Genomic DNA, 17,212 nt, shown 5'->3' on the forward strand with positions numbered 1-17,212 from the left:
TTTCATTTACAATTCATTTATTTAAAAAAAAACAATCCGTTGATTTGAACTCAGAAGTTTAGGAAAAGAAGTATTTTCTCTGCACCACATAACAGTAAAACGCTAGATGGCTCGGTCCTGTCAAATTGGCCTTAATTAAAAAAAAAAGTGGCTCCCTGCAAAATAGAAGAAAATTGATATTTTTAGTGGCTACATTTTTGTCCTTGTTGCGTTGGGCATTTGCTGCATTCTTGAGCATTTTGAGTTTGTACATTGCTCCTTGCTGGCGCTCCCTGACTGTCTGAGTGTAGAAGCTAATCAACATTTCCACGCTAAACAGGACTTCGGGATTTGTAACGCGGCCGGGAACTGTATTTGTCTACATTTGCCATTTCACTGGTAAGTGGGCTCTTCTTAGGAGACAGACGGGAGCCGGCTTGATTGGCCCTTGTTCAGTTACTGGACTGCGCAAAGCCGCGAAGTTTGTTTGTTTGTTTGCGATGTTTTGTAGCTACCTTTAGCCGGGCTCAGCGGCGAGCAGCGCACAACGGCCTTGGGGCACTGTTTTTACACGATGCAAAAAACACAAGAGGAAAAGTAACCTGTCCCCGAGCTTTGGACCGCGCTGGTCCTATTTTGTTGTCCCGGTGAGTCTGTGTGCAAAGAATGCAGGCCCAGAGCCGCGCTGCGTAACTAACCACACTGCTGGAGAACCCTGCAGTGCGGGGTACCACTGTCCGGAGTATCACTGACCGCGGTGCGGGGTACCATTGTCCGCGGTGCGGGGTATCACTGACCGCGGTGCGGGGTACCGCTGTCCGCACTCCACAGCCTGCATTCGCTAGCTGCATTCGGCAATTGTAGCTCTTCCTTCTGCACCCATCCTGGTGCTCGGAGCCAGCGATTCGCGTTGAGACAGGGACGGTGCCAGGACTTTCCAGGGAGGCCTTTGTTTGAAGTGCTTATGTAAGGGGAAATCAAACCATGCCAAAGGACCTGTAGTTCCGGAGCCGCGCTGCCCCCAAAGGCGGTTGTGCCTCGAGGGGGTTGCAGGGGGCTCCTGGAGTTTCCCACAGGTGCTCTACCTGCTGCAACACCTTGGCACCAAAGCCTGAGCGGAGGGTGGAGGGACGCCTCTGAAACATGAGGCTACTTTAAAGTACTTTTGTAGAAGGTCATACGAATGAGCCGCTCGGAGTCCGGATGAAAGGTGCGGGCGGCCGACCAGAGCCCTGTGGATAATGCTCGGGAGCCCCTCCGTGTACCCCACACCCCGACAGTCCCCACGCAGAGGGACTTCGGGCGGCTTCTCCTAGACAGGCCCAAGCCCTGCTCGGCACATCTTGGTTGCTCTCCTGCCCTTTTTCCCGATGGGCCTTCTGGGCTGTAGTTGCTTCCCCTCAGGTGATTGCATGGGTGGGTGCCTTAACCGCAAGAATTTTAATTAAGTGACTGTTTGTGCCGCGATGGTTACGCTTCGCTTTTGCCCAAAGACGTATCTCCTTGCAACATCTGCTCAATAAGTAACAATAACAATAATCACAAGGCTGAGAGGGGAAGGTGACATCTTCGCTGGCTGTTGCGCAGCCGAGTCAATCTCCCCGTGATGCAATGTGGCAATGGCAGGGGAGCGAGTTGTGCAAGGCCGGAGGGCGGGATCTCGGAGCGTGTGCCACGGAGCCGGACCCCGGCCTGGCAGCTCCGCCCCTCGCCAATCACGGGCCCCGAGACGGTGCCAGCAAACTAGCCCCCGCTGCTTAACCCAGCGGCATTAACCCCAGGCCGGCGGCCGGCTTCCCACGTGCACGTGGGCCTGGCACCCAGGGGGACGCATCGCGTAATGATCATTGTCCCCCTCCCAGCTCCGGTCCATGGTCTCGGATCCAGTTTGACACGGACTCCTCCGCCCCCCGGGCAATGTGGCGGGAGAGAAAGATGTGGCTTGAATCCTAGATTTGTCTTTGATCCATTTCCCTGGGACCTGCACCCCAGCGAGTCACTGCACAGGGCGAGACCGTGGGCGGTGGGACTGGCTGGAAGCGCTTCCCATCACAGACAGGGTTTGCAGTTTGTGTCAGAGGCTCTCAGCACCCCCCACCCCTGGCACAAATTGTTCCCGCACCCAAGGGCGAGATGGCAACTTTCCTCTCAATGCAACAACCATCGCCCAGTAACTCCCGCTCTTTACCTCTGAGTCCAACTCGGGCAAGTTTCCAACAGATCGGACCAAGTGTAACTATCCCAAAGAGGGCGTTTGGGGCAGGGGAGGAGGCCGCTCATCCTGTTAAGGCGCAAATGTCCTGGTTGTGTCCCTGTGGCTGGACTGGAGCCCGCCAGGATACCGCCGGGTTTAGGGAACAGGCACCATGATTCCTGGGCGCGCAGAAGCCCGACACTTACTTTCGATGGCTGTTTAATCCCCAATAATATCCACCCTTTGGCCAGCACTTAGCGGGATGGGGCCGGCCGGCTCTAGCGCAGACGGTTCGGGGCTTGCCCGGCCCAACAAGGGACAGCCTTTTTCAAAGGGGGGTGAGTGGTTTCTGTCATTTGCAAAGTGCCTCAGCGCGCACAGCCAACCCGTGACAAAGGTAGCCTGGCAGGGGGCGGCTGCTGACAGCAGATAACCGAAGTGCTGTCCTGGTTAAGAAGCAGCCTGTTTCACTGCTCCCTAAAGATGAGCTCAGCTCGCTGTCCGTGTGCCGGGCGGGCTGGGTGGGAGGGGCGGGCTGGGGAACGCTGCCACCAGGTGAGCGCTGAGCGTGCACAGGCCGCGGCTGCAGCCAGGGAGCACCTGGGGCGTGCATGGCACAAGGGTGGGGGGAATACCGCCAGGGTGCCACAAGCACCCTGATTGGGGGGGGGGCAGATCAGGGGCTAATAGCGGCAGCCGGGACACTGATTGCGCCGGCGGCCTGGCTGAATTCGCAGCTCTAGGAGGCGAGGGGCCGTTTAGCGAAACACTGAACGTTTGTTGCACAACTCGCTCCGGCCCCAAGCTCCCCAGTAAATACATTCAGACGTCGCTCCTGGATTGAGCCCCGCCAGCATCCAGACCCCTTTATTTGTTGCATTCATATGTACGGCTAATGTACGAGTACCAAGCGCGCTCCGGCGTTTGCCCTGCCAGGGATTAAGATGAACCAGTCGCTGCCCTTTCCTGGGTGAAAAATTCTGGAGCATGGGGGAAAGGCGCTGAAGTTTCGTTGTGTCGCTGCAACCACTTTTCTTCCTGCCGCTCAGCCGATATTTTAAAAGCTAGACGCCTTCTTCTCGCCCTCAGCGGGATAATTGCTAGCTACGCCCACAGCCAAGGGGTTGCGCTTCTTAGAGATGAAGCGATGCGTTTAATTTTTATTTTGAAACAAAAAATTCGTTTCAACACAGGTAGCTGCTAAAATACGAATCAGGCAAAATGCGGTTATAAGGCTCTGGAAACTAGGAGAGGGGGAGGAAAGACTTGGTGTCTAGATCATTGTGACAAGAGGGTTTGGGGGGGATTTTTGGTTGTTTGATCCTTGCTTTGTTTTTGTTTCCTTGCAACCCTCGTAATTTTTTAGAGGGTTAAACGCATGTAAACTTGGGCCAGCTTTGAAATCCAGCCCAACTCCGAAAATCCAGAGCGGTTTGGGCCACCCCTTCCTGGGAGATTAGATCAACAGGTCCGTTAAAATAAAACAGGATAATTTGGCAGAGCTGCGCGGACTCCGGCGGTTTTGGCGGAGCGCACCAAGCCGCGCTGAATGGGAAGTCTATGGGCAATTAAGATGGGACAACTTCGTGCCAGACTTCAGATGTTCCTGGGTCTCGCTAGAGACAAACAAGCTATTGGGCCGGTGCTGGTTAACTCTCGTGTTTTTCCAAAAGCCAAACAGGGGGGAGCATTCATACCGTCTCCCTGTCTAGAACCCACCAAAGTTTTGATTGGAAGCCAATCCAATTACGGCCATTAAAAGGCAGCTCAGTGAAATAAAGGTCCGCCCTCCCCCATTGGGTAAATAAAAATCCGCCTGCCCCTGCCATCGCATGCTCCGCGGAAGTTTAAGCTACCAGAGACTTTTCCAAGGGGCCCCACTTCAGAAGTATGACACAGACAAGGGCTTCATTAGTTTGAATTTTATTATAGGGCTATGTAGATAAAGGGGGAGGAGTTGCCTTACATTTCAACAGGTACGTGTTGGATTACGGTGTAATAATCAAATTTACAAATTCCTTTTCCACCGAGGGACAAAGCGGTTAAAACCCATCGTTGAGACAGATGCGCAGGCGTGGCTGGCTAGGGCCGATGCACTAAAACTCACTAGACAAACCGAGGGGGCTAAAAGGGAGGGAATTTGAGCTGCTTTTTTTTTCCTTTTACTTTTTTTCCCCTATTTTTTTTTCCTTTTCTTTTTTGGTCTGTAAACGGGATCTGGACTGCGGATCCGCTGGACAAGCCTTTCCTCCCCCTCTTCCTAACCTTCCCAGCTCCCCCTCCCCCCCATTACAGCTGTTCCCTAAACCACCATCCCAGCTCGCCTGCCCTCCCCGCCTCTTCTCCCTGGAGTGGGTTTGATTAGCCCTAAGAAGCAGGAGCACCCCGAAGAGAGGAAAGATGCAGCGCTGGGAATCCTGACGCGAAGATTTGTTGAAGGGGAAGGGGAGGAGAGAAGTTTTGTTTAGTTCAATTTCCTGCGTGTTAAAACTCAAAATTGCAACCCAGTAACATCAACTCAAAATAATACTGGTCCCTGGAACGGACCGAATATGGACACCATTCCTGCTGCTTGCTGCGGCAAGAGGCTGTACAGTCCTACCGAGAGAGAGCCCAGAGCTCTCCGAAGTAAAAAGACAGCGGTACACCGGGTCTGCAGCGGGCAGGGTGTGCAGGAGGTTTCCACTCCCTGCCTTGCCCTTGACACAAGGAGTTCTCGAGAGGGGAGAGGGGAGTCTGTGTGTCCAAGGCGCATTTCTTTTTAAATCGAGGAGGGGAGGCGCACCGAAGTCCTCTTCCGGGCTGTGTGTTTGGTGTTAAATCAACCCACCGGACGGAATAATCCCGGGGTGCAGAGACGGAATAAATAAGTTACTGGGGCGGGTCCAGCAGCAGATCTCAGCCAGCAGCCCCGAGCCAGGGGCTGGGGGGCTCTTGGTCGGGGATGATGAATGATTACTAGTGATGACCATGGGAAATGGAGACCCAGTCCTGCCCGGGAGTGAAACACACCGACGGCAGCTCCGGAGCAGGGAGCAGCGGGGCCAGCCCGAGGCTGGGGGTCAGCGCAGGCTGGGCCAGGAGGAAGGCCATTGTTTCTCACGTAGCAAAAGGCCAGCGGGGCCAGGCGCAGGGAGCCGGGCCGAGCCGGGCCGGGCCGGGCGGGCGCTGCCTACAAGACCTGGAACCTCCAGGAGGCCTGGTCCTTGTAGTCCAGGCAGTCGGGGGAGTTGAAGTTGAGTTTCCAGGAGGAGGCGGCGCCGGGCTCCTTGTAGTCCAGGCAGTCGGGGGAGTTGAAGGCCAGCCCCGTGCTGCCGTAGCCCTGGTGGTGGTGATGGTGGTGGTGGTGGCCGGAGCCCTGACCCAGCGGGTGGTGGTGGTGGCCGGCCATGGAGGAGGGCGCCATGGGGCTGAGCTGGTGCGGGTGGTGGTGGGAGTGCATGGGCGCCAGGTAGGAGCTGCACTCCACGCCGCCGAAGTAGGAGGAGGAGGGGGCCGCCGGGTAGCCCTGGCCGTAGCCGCCACCTTGGCCGTAGGACATGGGGTAGGAGGCGGAGGAGGCGCCGGCCACCGAGCGCTGCATGCAGGACGCGCCGCCGGGCGGCAGCGGCTCCGGCACCGACACGGCCGAGGGCGCGGCGCCCGGGGAGATGGAGGCCGGGCTCCAGATGGACGAGGCCGGGGCGCTGATGGAGGCGGTCGCCGCCGCGGGGTTGCCCAGCGCCGCCGCCGCGCTGCCGGAGGAGCTGGAGCTGGAGGAGGACGACGAGCCGGAGCTGGAGACGGCGGGGGGCGTGAACTGGCCGCTGCTCTCCGAGCCCGAGCTCTCCCGCGCCGGGGACGGCTTCTTCTTGGCCGGCCGGCTCTTGGCCCCGCCGCCGCTCTGCTGCTGCTGCCGGCACTTGGCCCGACGGTTCTTGAACCAGACCTGCGGGGAGAGCGAGCGGTCAGCAGCCGGCCCCCGGCACCCACTTCCCCCAGCCCCCGTAGCCAGTCCCTGGCCCCCAGCCCCCAAAGCCGGCCCCCACTTCCCCCAGCACCTGTAGCCAGCACCTAGCACTGGCCCCCAGCATCCATAGCCATCTGCTGGCACCCAGCCCCCCAGCACCTGTAGCCAATCCTCGAGCACCCCAAACAGCCACTTCTCCTAGCACCCAGAGGTATCCCCTAGCCCTCATGCACCCTGAATAGCGAGCAGCACCCATTTCCCATAGCACCACAGCCTTCCCCCCAGCACCCAGCTCCAAGCACCCTGAACAGCCATTATTCCCATAGCCAGCTACTGGCACCCATTTCACCCAGCATCTAGAGTCACTAACATCCAGTCCCCGAGCATCCATATCCACCCACCAGCACCCAAGCACCCCAGCCAACACCCATAGTCACCCACTGGAACCCCAGACAGCTCCTGGCTTGCATAGCCCTCCACCAGCACCCAAAACAGCCCATAGCCATCCTCGGGCACCCAGCACCCAGAACTATCCACCAGTACCTCCTTCAGCCATCAGCACCCTCAGACATTCACCAGCACGCAAGCCAGCCCTGGGTGCTCATAGCAATTCACTGGTACCCAGTCCCTCCAGCACCCGCACCCATCCACTGACACAAAGTCCCCCCAGCACCCATCCACATCCAACCACCCGTAGCCATGACTCCCAACGCTCACACCCATCCACCAGCTGCAAGTCCGAGGAGCACCAGCACCTACCTCCCCTGTACCCCAACTCCACCCCCAGGCTCCCACACTACGCCTCACCCTGCACCCCCAGCCATAAGACTCACACAGGACCCATCCCCCTGCTTGGAAAGAGAGATGAGCCATTAACTGCCAGCTCCACTATCCCTGCCAACCAACGCCTATGCCCAGCACCCAACCTGCACCCACAAGGGGAAACAAAGTTAGGGTCCAGTTTCCCCACTACCCGCAGCTCCCCTGCAGTTAGCCGGCTTCCAAACTAAACCCCGCTCAACACCCAGCTTCTCCACCCACCCCCGGGCCTAGCAGGGAGGGCAGAGCCATCAGCACCTGCTTCCCCCTGGCCTCCCCAGCAGAGCAGCCAGCGCCCCACCTGCAAAGGAGACTGAAGCCCTCGGCACCCAGGGCCGCCTCCATTATACCCCACCCACCCTGCAAGGAAGAACAAACCCATCGGCAACCAGCCTACCCACTCCCCGGCAGCTCACCTCTGCACTAGCCCCTGCTCTCCCTTCCATCCTCCAGAGCCGTACCCCCCCCCTCCCCAGCCCACAGGGCAAACCGGCCCCATCAGTGCCCAGCACTCCCGCGGCCCCCAGCACCCTGCTTCCCCACGCAGCACCTAGCCGAGAAGGGAGTCGGGAGCCATCAGCACACAGTGCAGTGCCCTGCCCGCAGCCAGCGCCTCCACCCGTTCCCCGAAACAGCCCCCAGCTCCGCCACCCCTGCTCCCAGCCTGCAAAGGCGCCCAGAGCAATGACCTCCCCCGCAACGACTAAGACTGCACCCAGCCTGCGGGGAGCACGGAGTGATCAGCATCCAGCTTCCCTCCCTCCCTCCCCCGCAATATCCCCCAGGAAGAGGGGCCCAGCGCCCAATTCTGCCAGCTATCCCCCCGCACAGCTGCAAAGGAGGGAAACACCTGCTGGGTCCTGATCAATCCAGCCCCCGCCCCCAGCCGCCTTCCGATCCACCCCAGCACAACACCCACCTCCTCAAGGGAGAGGGGCCCAGCATCCAGCTCCCCCCACTAGAGCCCTCCCTACCCGCTGCAGCGCCGAGCACCCCCATTCGTCCCTAGAGAAAGGGGCCCAATGGGATCAGCACCCAGCAGAGCAGCCCCGCTCCATGGCGAGGGGGACAGCACCGAGCAGAGACATAGTGACCAACAGCCGAGGGATTCCAGCACAACCCCCACCCGTGTCCCCCTCCTCCCCCAGGGGCTTGGGGCGCAGCAAAGAGGACCTCACTGAGACTACCAGAAAACCCAGCCCCACGCGAGACAGGCAGAGCACGGCCCCCTTCCCCGCCCAGGCTAGGGGCCCAGGACAGAACTAGCCCCCAGCCTGCTAGGGAGAGGGGCACGCGGGGGGCAACCCGGCCCCCACACTGTCTGTCCGGAAGGCCTGTGGTGGTGTCTGTCTGGTGGCGGTGGGGTAACTGCAGTCCCGGTGGCCGAGTTTGCCTCTGTCCCTGCCCTGGTGCTGGGATCCGGACCGAACGCGGTGCCAGGGAGGCCGCACGTGGAGCTCCCGTGGCCAGGTGACAGCCCCGCCTCCTCCCTCTCCTGCCACCTCCCCCGGGCCGGAGGGGCCATTTCTGCGGGCTCTGCCCCCTGCCCCACACCCACGTGTCCCGGGCCGGGCGCGCGGCTGGCCCCTCACCCGGGCCCGGGAGGTGGTTTTTAAAGCATCCTCCACACCCCATCCCCAGGAGGCGAAGCGCCTAGCTCGATGCTGCAGCCTGGGGCGGGGAGCGGCCCAGGAAGTCACCAGGGCCGGGCTGACCGGGGGGCCTATGGCGAGATGCGGGGGAGGGCCGGTGCCGCTCCAGGGGGGTGTCCGGGGTAACTACTCCTGGATCCCCATCACCAGGGCTGCCCTCCGCCCCCACCTGCACAGGCACAGGATGCCCGCGCTGCTGGGGGCGCACGGGACAGGATTTGCCTTTACTCCGTCAATGACGCTCCGGAACCCAGGCTGCCCTGGCCCGGGCGTTTCCACCGCGAGGGGACACCCTGAGCAGGCTGGGAGCTCCCCTCTCCGGGGGGCTCCCGCCCGCGCGGCCTGATTTCCCATTATAAATCGGGGTGGCGCCTGTCGCCCCGGCATCGGGCAGGGCGCTGCGCGGCAGCGGAGCCTGACGCCACAGCGGGGCCTGTTCCCCGCCTGGGCTAGGCAGGGGCAGCAATCGGCCCCAGGGCGGGTTGCTGGGACCCGCTGGAGAGCAGAGCCGGGGAAACCCTCCAAAAGCCGGGAATAAAAATCTCCCTTCTAGGCCTGAATGATCCACCCCGGCTCCGCCTCGCCCCAGCCAGCGGCGCTGAGCTTCCGCGCAAACTCAGCGGCGCACAAGGGCCAGCAAGCGCCGTGGCTCGACTTCCCCGACAGCCGGCCCAGTGCGGGGCGCCAGCATTCACCTGCTCCGGACAGGGGAGCGCGGCTGTCCCCGCCACCTCCCAGTCCACCCGGAGCAGTCTGGGAGCTGAAGCGGGTCTCAGGCTGGAGCCCCCCACCCGAAGCAGGGTAGGAAGGGCAGGCCGCGCTGGGAGCTGTTCGGGGGTGGGTCTGGTCAGTCCCTGCCCGTCCGGGTGCTGGATTTAGGGCCTGAACGTGTCCTCCCCGCCTCTAAGCTGGCCATTGCCGGAGCGGATCGGCACAGGGGGCCCGGGCCGGAGAGCTGCTGGCCCCGCGGCGGGAGAGACGGTACCGGACCTGGACTCTGGACTCGGGCAGGTTGATCTTCAGCGCCACCTCCTCTCGCATGAAGATGTCCGGGTAGCGGGTCTTGGCGAAGAGCGCCTCCAGCACATCGAGTTGCGAGCGGGTGAAGGTGGTGCGCTCCCGCCGCTGCTTCCGAGGGGTGGCTGCAGGACCCGGGAGAGAGAGAGACAAGCGGGTTAGACACACAGACCCCCCACTCGGGTGCCCCCCCAGCAGCAGCAGGCTGGGCTGCAGCCCACCCCCGATTGTAAATCCCCCGGGACGGGCCCTGCAAGCCCCTTGCTACAGATCGGGGTGTTCGCAGGCGGGGGGGGGGGGGGGGGGTCACACCCAAGCATTCCAAGAAAAGACATCGGTGCGTGGGAGGGGAGCCGGGAGGGAAATAACCCGTATTTCATTTCCAACTTCGTTTAATATCAGAGAAACAACTACCCTCCATCCCTCCCTCCCAGCAAAATGTACAGGTTATAGTTAGACCAAGTGTATTTATGGAGCGTTTCAACGCTCCCCAGAAGCCAGGCTTCCTGGCATTAGGATGTGGAAGGGAGATTCCGGCGGGAGACAGGGGCGGAACTGCGAGCAAGCAACTGGGCTCCAAAAGTTGAGGCCGAAGTGAAACTGACGAGGCAAAATCCGGCGGGGAACGCAAAACGGATTGCGGACTCCCCGACCCCTAATCCATACACAAAGCCATTGCACAACGGTCCCCGCAAGGCCCCGGAGGGGAGTTTTCAGGGTTTGTTTGTGTGTTTAAATTACAATCCAGGGAAGAAAAAAAAAATTCGAACGGGGGAGAATCATAACACACAAGTTAGGAACAGGCCGAGCTGGGAACACGGGGCAGCGCCTCTGTGGAGTTTGGTACAAGTTTCATTACATTATTTTTTTTAAATAAAGTTAACGATTCTAAGTAGTTTCCCACTGTTAAAAAAAGCACATGAATTAAACAGAAATTTAAACTTTCCAAACTTCTTATCTGATCGTACAAAAGCTATTTCGTTGTTGCGGGAAGGAGATTTCTCTATTGAAATCCTGTTGATTCTCGCCCAAGTTAATTTTGAGAGTAAAAATGACTTTAAAAAAGGAGCTAACGAGCAGATTTTGTTCTTTCAAATCTTTTTTCAAAATGTACCCAGGTATTTTTGAAAAAATTACAGTCTTGGAGTGGAAGAAATATCCCATTGCTCTCATCTTCGTTACAACAAGACAGGAGAAAAGTGACTTGGTACAAACTTGTCCCAGTTGAGCAGTGGAACCTGACTGGTAGAGGGGCAAATGGGGTGGAGGTGGACATTAAAGAGGTTGGATGCTCACCCGGATAGCCCACGGAGGGGTGCAGTAAGTCCATAGCCGGTCCGGTCAGCCCCAGCCCATTCATGCCATAGGGGGGCTGTTTGAGGTAAGACATCATGCTAAAAGCTGGAAGGATTTTCCCCAATTTATATATATATATATATAAAAAGTCTGTCTACAATTTCTCGAAGTCACAAAATTGGTTCTTCCAGGCGACAGCAGAAAATCCGGGCGCAGAAGAGACTCACCGCTCCCTAAAAGAAACAAACAAAAAAAACAACACCACAAAACAAGACCAACATCAGCAGCTCTTCGGAGCGGAATCGACAAGCCAGGTCGCTTCCAGGGCACAACGCAAACAGTTGGGATTCGGAGTTTTATAGCCAGACCAGAGCGGCTCAGATCAAGCGCTAAGAAATACAATTAAAAACAAAAAACACAATTGCAAATAATCGAAAGCGTAGGGACGTTGGAACTATTTTTCGTGCATTAAATGAAATCGTTTGGGGTGCAGAGAGAGAGGCGCACGCGCACCGCAGCGCAGTCTGAAAAGCCCCCTGCTCACTGCAAACGGGGCTTTATTTCGTTCAAATTAAAATCGAAAGTTTCACCCCTTTTCGTTGTCCGTTATTATTGTTTTAAAGCTTTTGCGCATGTAGAAAAGAGGGCGGGGGGCAATCAATATGGACGACCCCTCCCAAACGAAGGGGAATAAGAAAGTGCCAGAGGGGGAGTGGGGGAGAAAGAGGGGAGTTTTTTAAGCAGCCACATTAACATACAATCGCCGTGGGGCTTGGAGGGGGGCACAATCCAAGTGATGGGGGGAGATAAAGCAATTATTTAAAAAGATAATTGGATTAGAAATCAAAACGAGATACCAAAAGGGGGACGTATAATTAATTTAAGAGCGAGCAGAAGGGGACATTTTAATTAGAAATGGCCAGTAGTTAAAAAACGAACCGATTTTTAGTCACTTTGAAATTCATATTCCAGGAGGTTCCTCCCGTAGGGGTGACGGAAACAAATTTACCGAAAGGCACGACGTGTGTGTGTGTGGGGGGGGGGGGGAGTTTTCACGGTCTCTCACTAGCGATTTTATTCTAAATAAATAAAACGAGAAATTGCCAGAGTTTCTTTCCTGCCATGTCTTGCTGGGTGCCATTACAGGCGCTGAGAAGTGCAAACTCGGACACTTCGCCTCTCGTTTTCCTGAAAATTCAGTTTTTGTTTTGGGGTTTGTTTGGTTTTTTTTGCTGTTCTCCAGCATTCCCCTGACGCAAAGAATTTATCGCGGAGATCCCGAGAGCTGGAATGCATTTGTTTGTGTCTCGGAGCGAGGACTCCAGGTAAAATCCACAACCTTGATCCCGTCTCCAAACCCAGGAATCTCTCCGCTATCCACAGACACCCAAGAACCCACATTACCCCGCGAGAAAAATTAGACTAGACAAACCAAATAAATAAAATCCTAAACCCAGCAACAGATGGTGGCGGCTCTAATCACGATTAATCACTAGCTAGAAACTTTAATTGCGTTGAGGGCCATGTTGTCTCCAGCTGAGTTTCCTGTATTTACACCAGAATGATTAAAGGGGGGGGGGCTGTTTGTTTTCGCTGGTAAGACTATTTCCAAATTAAATTTGCATCCTCCAGGGGTGCTGGGACGATTGGTATCGTGGGGGTGCAGCGAGCCAGTGCACCAAAGTGTGAACTCTGTGTCGGATGGAAAGCACTTCAAGCAGACACCCCCCGCACCCCTCGCTCCAGCACCTCTGTCTTCCAGCTCCCAGGCTAACCTGTTGCACTGGACAGCTGGGAGCCCCTCTAGTTCTGTGTGGAAATTAAATACATCCGGTTGAGTTAGCAGCTTGGAATAAGCGAATGGCACAGATACGTTTACAGGAGGTTTCCAAAGAGGCCTATCTTTACTTTTCCGTATATTCTCTCTTTCCCGACAGGACCGGGTCCTCATTGCAAAGTGTCCTAACCCCTCAGGCCAGGGGGCGTTGAACGAGGCCGATCTAGCCTCCCAGAGACCCCCTAAGCGTAAGCACCCGCGCCTCTACATCCGAAGGAATTAAGATCACGCCATGTAAACGGAGGCGCCCCGGCACCAGAGAGAGAGATGGCTCGAAAGCGGATCCGTGGCTTGGAAATGGACCACTGAAGCCAGCACGTTAGCCCAGGCCAGGCCCACCCGGCACGAGAAGCCAGCGCTTTCCTCCGAGCAGATGCCGTCGGAGTGGCTCCTGGAAATGTGCAGCGCTGAGCCTGGAGTGATCTGGCCCAGGCAATCATTATGTAAGTTTGTTTGCCAGCCCTGCAGTGTCACCATCCCAGGGAGGGGTGAGGCGAGGCGCTGGAGGAGGCTACGAGCCAGGGGGTGAGGGGGGGCCGCTCACCTTCAGCTAAAACAAAATCAAAGAGCCCAAAACCCCAATACCCCCCAAGTCCGGGGCTTCGCCACCGCCGCGCGGGACCCTGCCGGGCTGCCCTGAGCGAGCGGGCTCCGCCACTTTGCAGGGGAGTTGCAAAGTCTGGCGGGGAGAAGGGGGCAGCACTTAGCGCCTCGCCCAGGCTCCTCAACGGGCCGGGCCGGGCTCCGCCGCTGCCCACAGGGTCCCAGGCAGAGCAGAGGGGCCGGGGCGGCGCCACTGCCCCCCACCAGGTCCCGGGCGTGGGGCGCTCGGTGCAGCCCGTAGCGCCGGGGCAGAGCGAACAGGAGCCGGGCGCCTCCGCCTCACCTGCCCAGCAGCTCCCCGTGCAATGCCCCAAAGGGGTCCCGGCTCGGCTCCCCGGCCAGCAGCGCCGGGACCCGGGGATCGCAGCTGGCTCCCCCCTGCCCGGCGCTGCCACTCGGGGCGGGGGCTGCTCCCTTGACTTTCTTGTGCAGCCGGCGCTAACTTCTGGCCGCGGCGAAGGGAGCTGGGGGGCAGGCGGGGGGGGGGGGGGGTCGCGGCGCGCGGAGCCCAGGGCAGCAGGGGGAGCCCGGGACTCAAGGAAGCGCGTTTACCTTGTGGCAGGAGCGGTCTCGCCCAGGCGCGTAGGTGATTGGAAATGTAGCCTGATGAAGATTGATCACCTTTCCACTGCCCTACCCTTGTATGTGAGCGCGAGGCGAGTGCGTAACCAGCCCCGGCGCCAATCCGCGGCCGCCCCGCGCCTGACTGACAGCCGCCTGGGCAATGGCAGCGCTGGATGCGGGTTACCTCTGCACGCCCCCCCCTCCTCCCCAGCTCCCCACTCCACCCCAGCCCCGCCGCGCGCACCGGCTCCCCCAGGGCAGGCGCCTGCCGCTGGGGCGCCTCGTGCAGCCCTCCCGCGCCCAGCCCCCGTGCGCTGAGCCGCGCTCCGGGTCCGCTCCCGGCCCACGCCCCAGACAAACCCCGTCCGAGTGAGGGGACAATCCCAAGCGAAGCCCGATGAGCTCCGCTGGCGGCGGGCAGAGGCCCGAGGCCGGCCGGCCGGCCCCCCTTGCGCCCTGGCTGGCCCTGCGCCCAGGGCGAACTTTTGCACGTTTAATGGCTGCGTGTGCGCGTCGGGTTGTATTTGCGCGTGCAAGTGCCCCCTGAACCCAGACCTGCAGCGAGAAACCCCGAACTAAGTGTGTAAAGGGGCGAGATCTCCGTGCCTGGCCACTGACGATGGGGAGCGATTTCCTTCTTGTTTGGAGGAAGCTTTCCCAGTCCTCCCCGAGCTCGGCTTTTTCTCTGCAACCCCCACTCAGTCTCCTAAAGTTTGCACCTCCCGTTTTTCGTACGCTCTTGCCTGACACACTCGTTACATGTGCACAGAAATGTATATTCACGCCGACGGAATGGCTGGTCTTCCCCTGGCCAGGCGCTTAAAACCGTACCTTTCGTTCCCGTTTGTGTTTGGGTAGGACCTAGGCTCGGAGAAAAGGGGTTTAAGAATTGGCCTGGCCTGGGATGGTTTTTCGCTCCCCCCGTTTCTGAAACATTAAAATTGTCAGTTGCTGAAAATCGGTTAAAGCCTTGACTTGAAACGCGCCGATTGTTTTCACAAAACGAAGGAAGTGGCAGAAATGGCCATTGGTGACCATCAACTTTGTCTTTTCTCTCCAAACTCTAGGCCACACAATTATCTATCCATATATAGGTTTAAGTTGTACCAGCTCATAAATATTAACGAAGGGCCCTAATCCCCTCCTAAGAATTACTCTTTTTTTTTTGTAGTTTACCAGGAGAATGTCTAATAACACAAAGGGGAAGCTGAAAAGGGGTAATAATAATAAAATGCAAAAAAAAAAAAAAAAAAAAAAAAATCAACTCGTTGCCAGCAAAATAAATTAAACGCGGCCGGGCATCAAAGTAAGTGTTTTTCACGAGACACTTTCCTTTGGCGTCCCAATAAAATACGGTAACAGAATATCATGGATGCACACTGTTTCCTTAACTGCTTCTCAAAGGATCCAGGAGATCTGCTTAGGACCTTTAATAAGGCTTTGGTGCGGGTCTTTTGTTGATCTCTCCAAATCAACTCCTTCTAATTGAAGTTGGAGCTGAAAGCGAGCTAATGTTCAAAGGAAGTGACCGCCGGCCCAACGAAATTACATTTTTTCGGGCGATGAGGGGACATCTAATCAAAGGAGGAGGGGGGGGGGCGGACGAAAGAAAAGGAGGTTTACAAGATCTTTCTATAGTCCACAAAAGTCAGCGACACGGGCACTTCTCCGCGGAACAAAGGCGCCGCAGCCCATTCATAAAAAAAGTAAAGGGCTGACTGGGGACACCCCTCCCCCAGGTCCCTACCTTTGCCATTGTCCGCCCAGGGGGCGAGCTGCGCTCAGGCACCTGAACCTTTGTCCCAGAGCTGCAGACAATGAGTTTGGGGCCAGTTTTGAACAAGGAAGGGCTGATCTCCAACGCGCTTGCCCTGGCAGAAGGAGCCTCGCCAGACTCCAATCAAGCCCCTTGCCAGAAATACAATATTATTAGCTATATCCCTCCCCTCCCCCCCCCCCCCCGTAAAATCAGCTCCTGGTTATTCGTCCAGAGGGTTTCGTCATGCACAGGGGCAGATGGAGGCGAAGCATTTGGGTGCTTGGCTCCATAGGAATGTCCGCCTGGCCCTCCCCGGCTCTCCGCGCCCCTGCTCAGCGCCACAGGATGGGATCCAGGCTCGGGAAGGGCGAAGGTATCAAGTAGCACTGGCCCCTTTCCGCGCGCGAGTGTAATCAGAGTGTTTGTCTAATCCCAAATTGCAGGCGAATGTTCTGAACGCGCAGCCCATAAAAGCCCTGGATTAAGGGGAGGCGGGGGGCACAAGGCACAGCGCGAGCGACAGAAAAGTTTGCGCTGAGGACCGGGGGCTGCCGCCTGGCGCGCACGTTGAGGTGCAGGAGAAGACGGAGCTGCAGCCGCGGCGGAGGCGGAGGGGGGGAGCCAGGTTGCCCTGTCCTGCGAGGAGCCACCTCCAGGGACCGCGCTGGAAGGGCCTGGCCGTGCCCCCAAAGGGCCCCGCGCGGCACGGCGCGCCGGCGGAAGGCTCCTGGATTCTGCCCCAGACCCCAGGGCCTCCAGCTCGGACTCCCTTTGCTTGTGCTCAGCTTGTGCGCACAGGTAAGGTGCAGCAGGGCTCTGCCTCCCCGCAGCCCCTCTCGGGGCAAGGTGCGGGGCTGGCTGGGGCACGGGGAGGGGGTATTTTTTTTGGAGGGGGGGTTCCGTTCCCCGGTGCTGGGAGGGGGGGGGGGCAGGTCACCGAGCTGGAGGGTTGCCGGTTCGCACGGCTGCAGCCGGGTCTCTCTGATGCTCTGCACAGGTCAGACTGGAGGAGTTTTGCGGGGCGAGGCGCTGGCTGGGACAGGTTCCTGCGGGATCTGCCGATCTGCTGGCAGAAATACAAAGTACCTCTCAAGCTATAGGGGTTAGGACAATACACTGAATGTAGCGTCACCATTTTCAGACCCCCAAGCCCATAGCATCGAGCCTGGCTGGTGGGAACTGCATCTGGCGTTTCCGGAGGGGCTTCCTGATGGGCCGCTTGCAGCTCAGGCCCTGCAGGGAGGCACTTAAAAAACCCGAATAGAAATACTCCGGGAGAGAAGCCCAACATTCACTTTCACTTCCAGCGACTAACGAACACAGCCCGGCTTCTAGTTTAACCGAAAACAAGCTCGACGGACAATATTCCCCTCCTCCTCTTTCTGGGGAGAGCATGTCCCAACTCCCAATCCAGCAATTGCTCTTAGAGGCCAACACCGCCTCTAGCAGCCTGCATTGTATTGTGTTGGTTCTGTCCTCGGTGTCCAAGCATGTCACCCCCCCCACACACACCCCAGGCTTCATGCAGACCTCTGGGAAAGTC

General features: G+C 58.2%; 1 protein-coding gene across 1 annotated transcript; it reads right to left on the minus strand.

Annotated features, from left to right (window-relative positions):
* Nucleotides 1-5,199: 5,199 nt before the first annotated feature.
* OTX1 (orthodenticle homeobox 1) lies at nucleotides 5,200-11,136 on the minus strand. The gene is made up of 3 exons (XM_008172372.4): nucleotides 10,907-11,136; nucleotides 9,584-9,735; nucleotides 5,200-6,101 (listed from the first exon to the last, which is right to left on the minus strand). Exons 1-3 carry the CDS (start codon nucleotides 11,001-11,003, stop codon nucleotides 5,346-5,348), a joined length of 1,005 nt encoding a protein of 334 aa, XP_008170594.1. The 5' UTR covers nucleotides 11,004-11,136; the 3' UTR covers nucleotides 5,200-5,345.
* Between the last annotated feature and the right edge of the window lie 6,076 nt (nucleotides 11,137-17,212).

Source organism: Chrysemys picta, chromosome 3 (genome assembly GCF_011386835.1).
Source record: "Chrysemys picta bellii isolate R12L10 chromosome 3, ASM1138683v2, whole genome shotgun sequence".
In the NCBI taxonomy this organism is placed as follows: Eukaryota; Metazoa; Chordata; order Testudines; family Emydidae; genus Chrysemys; species Chrysemys picta.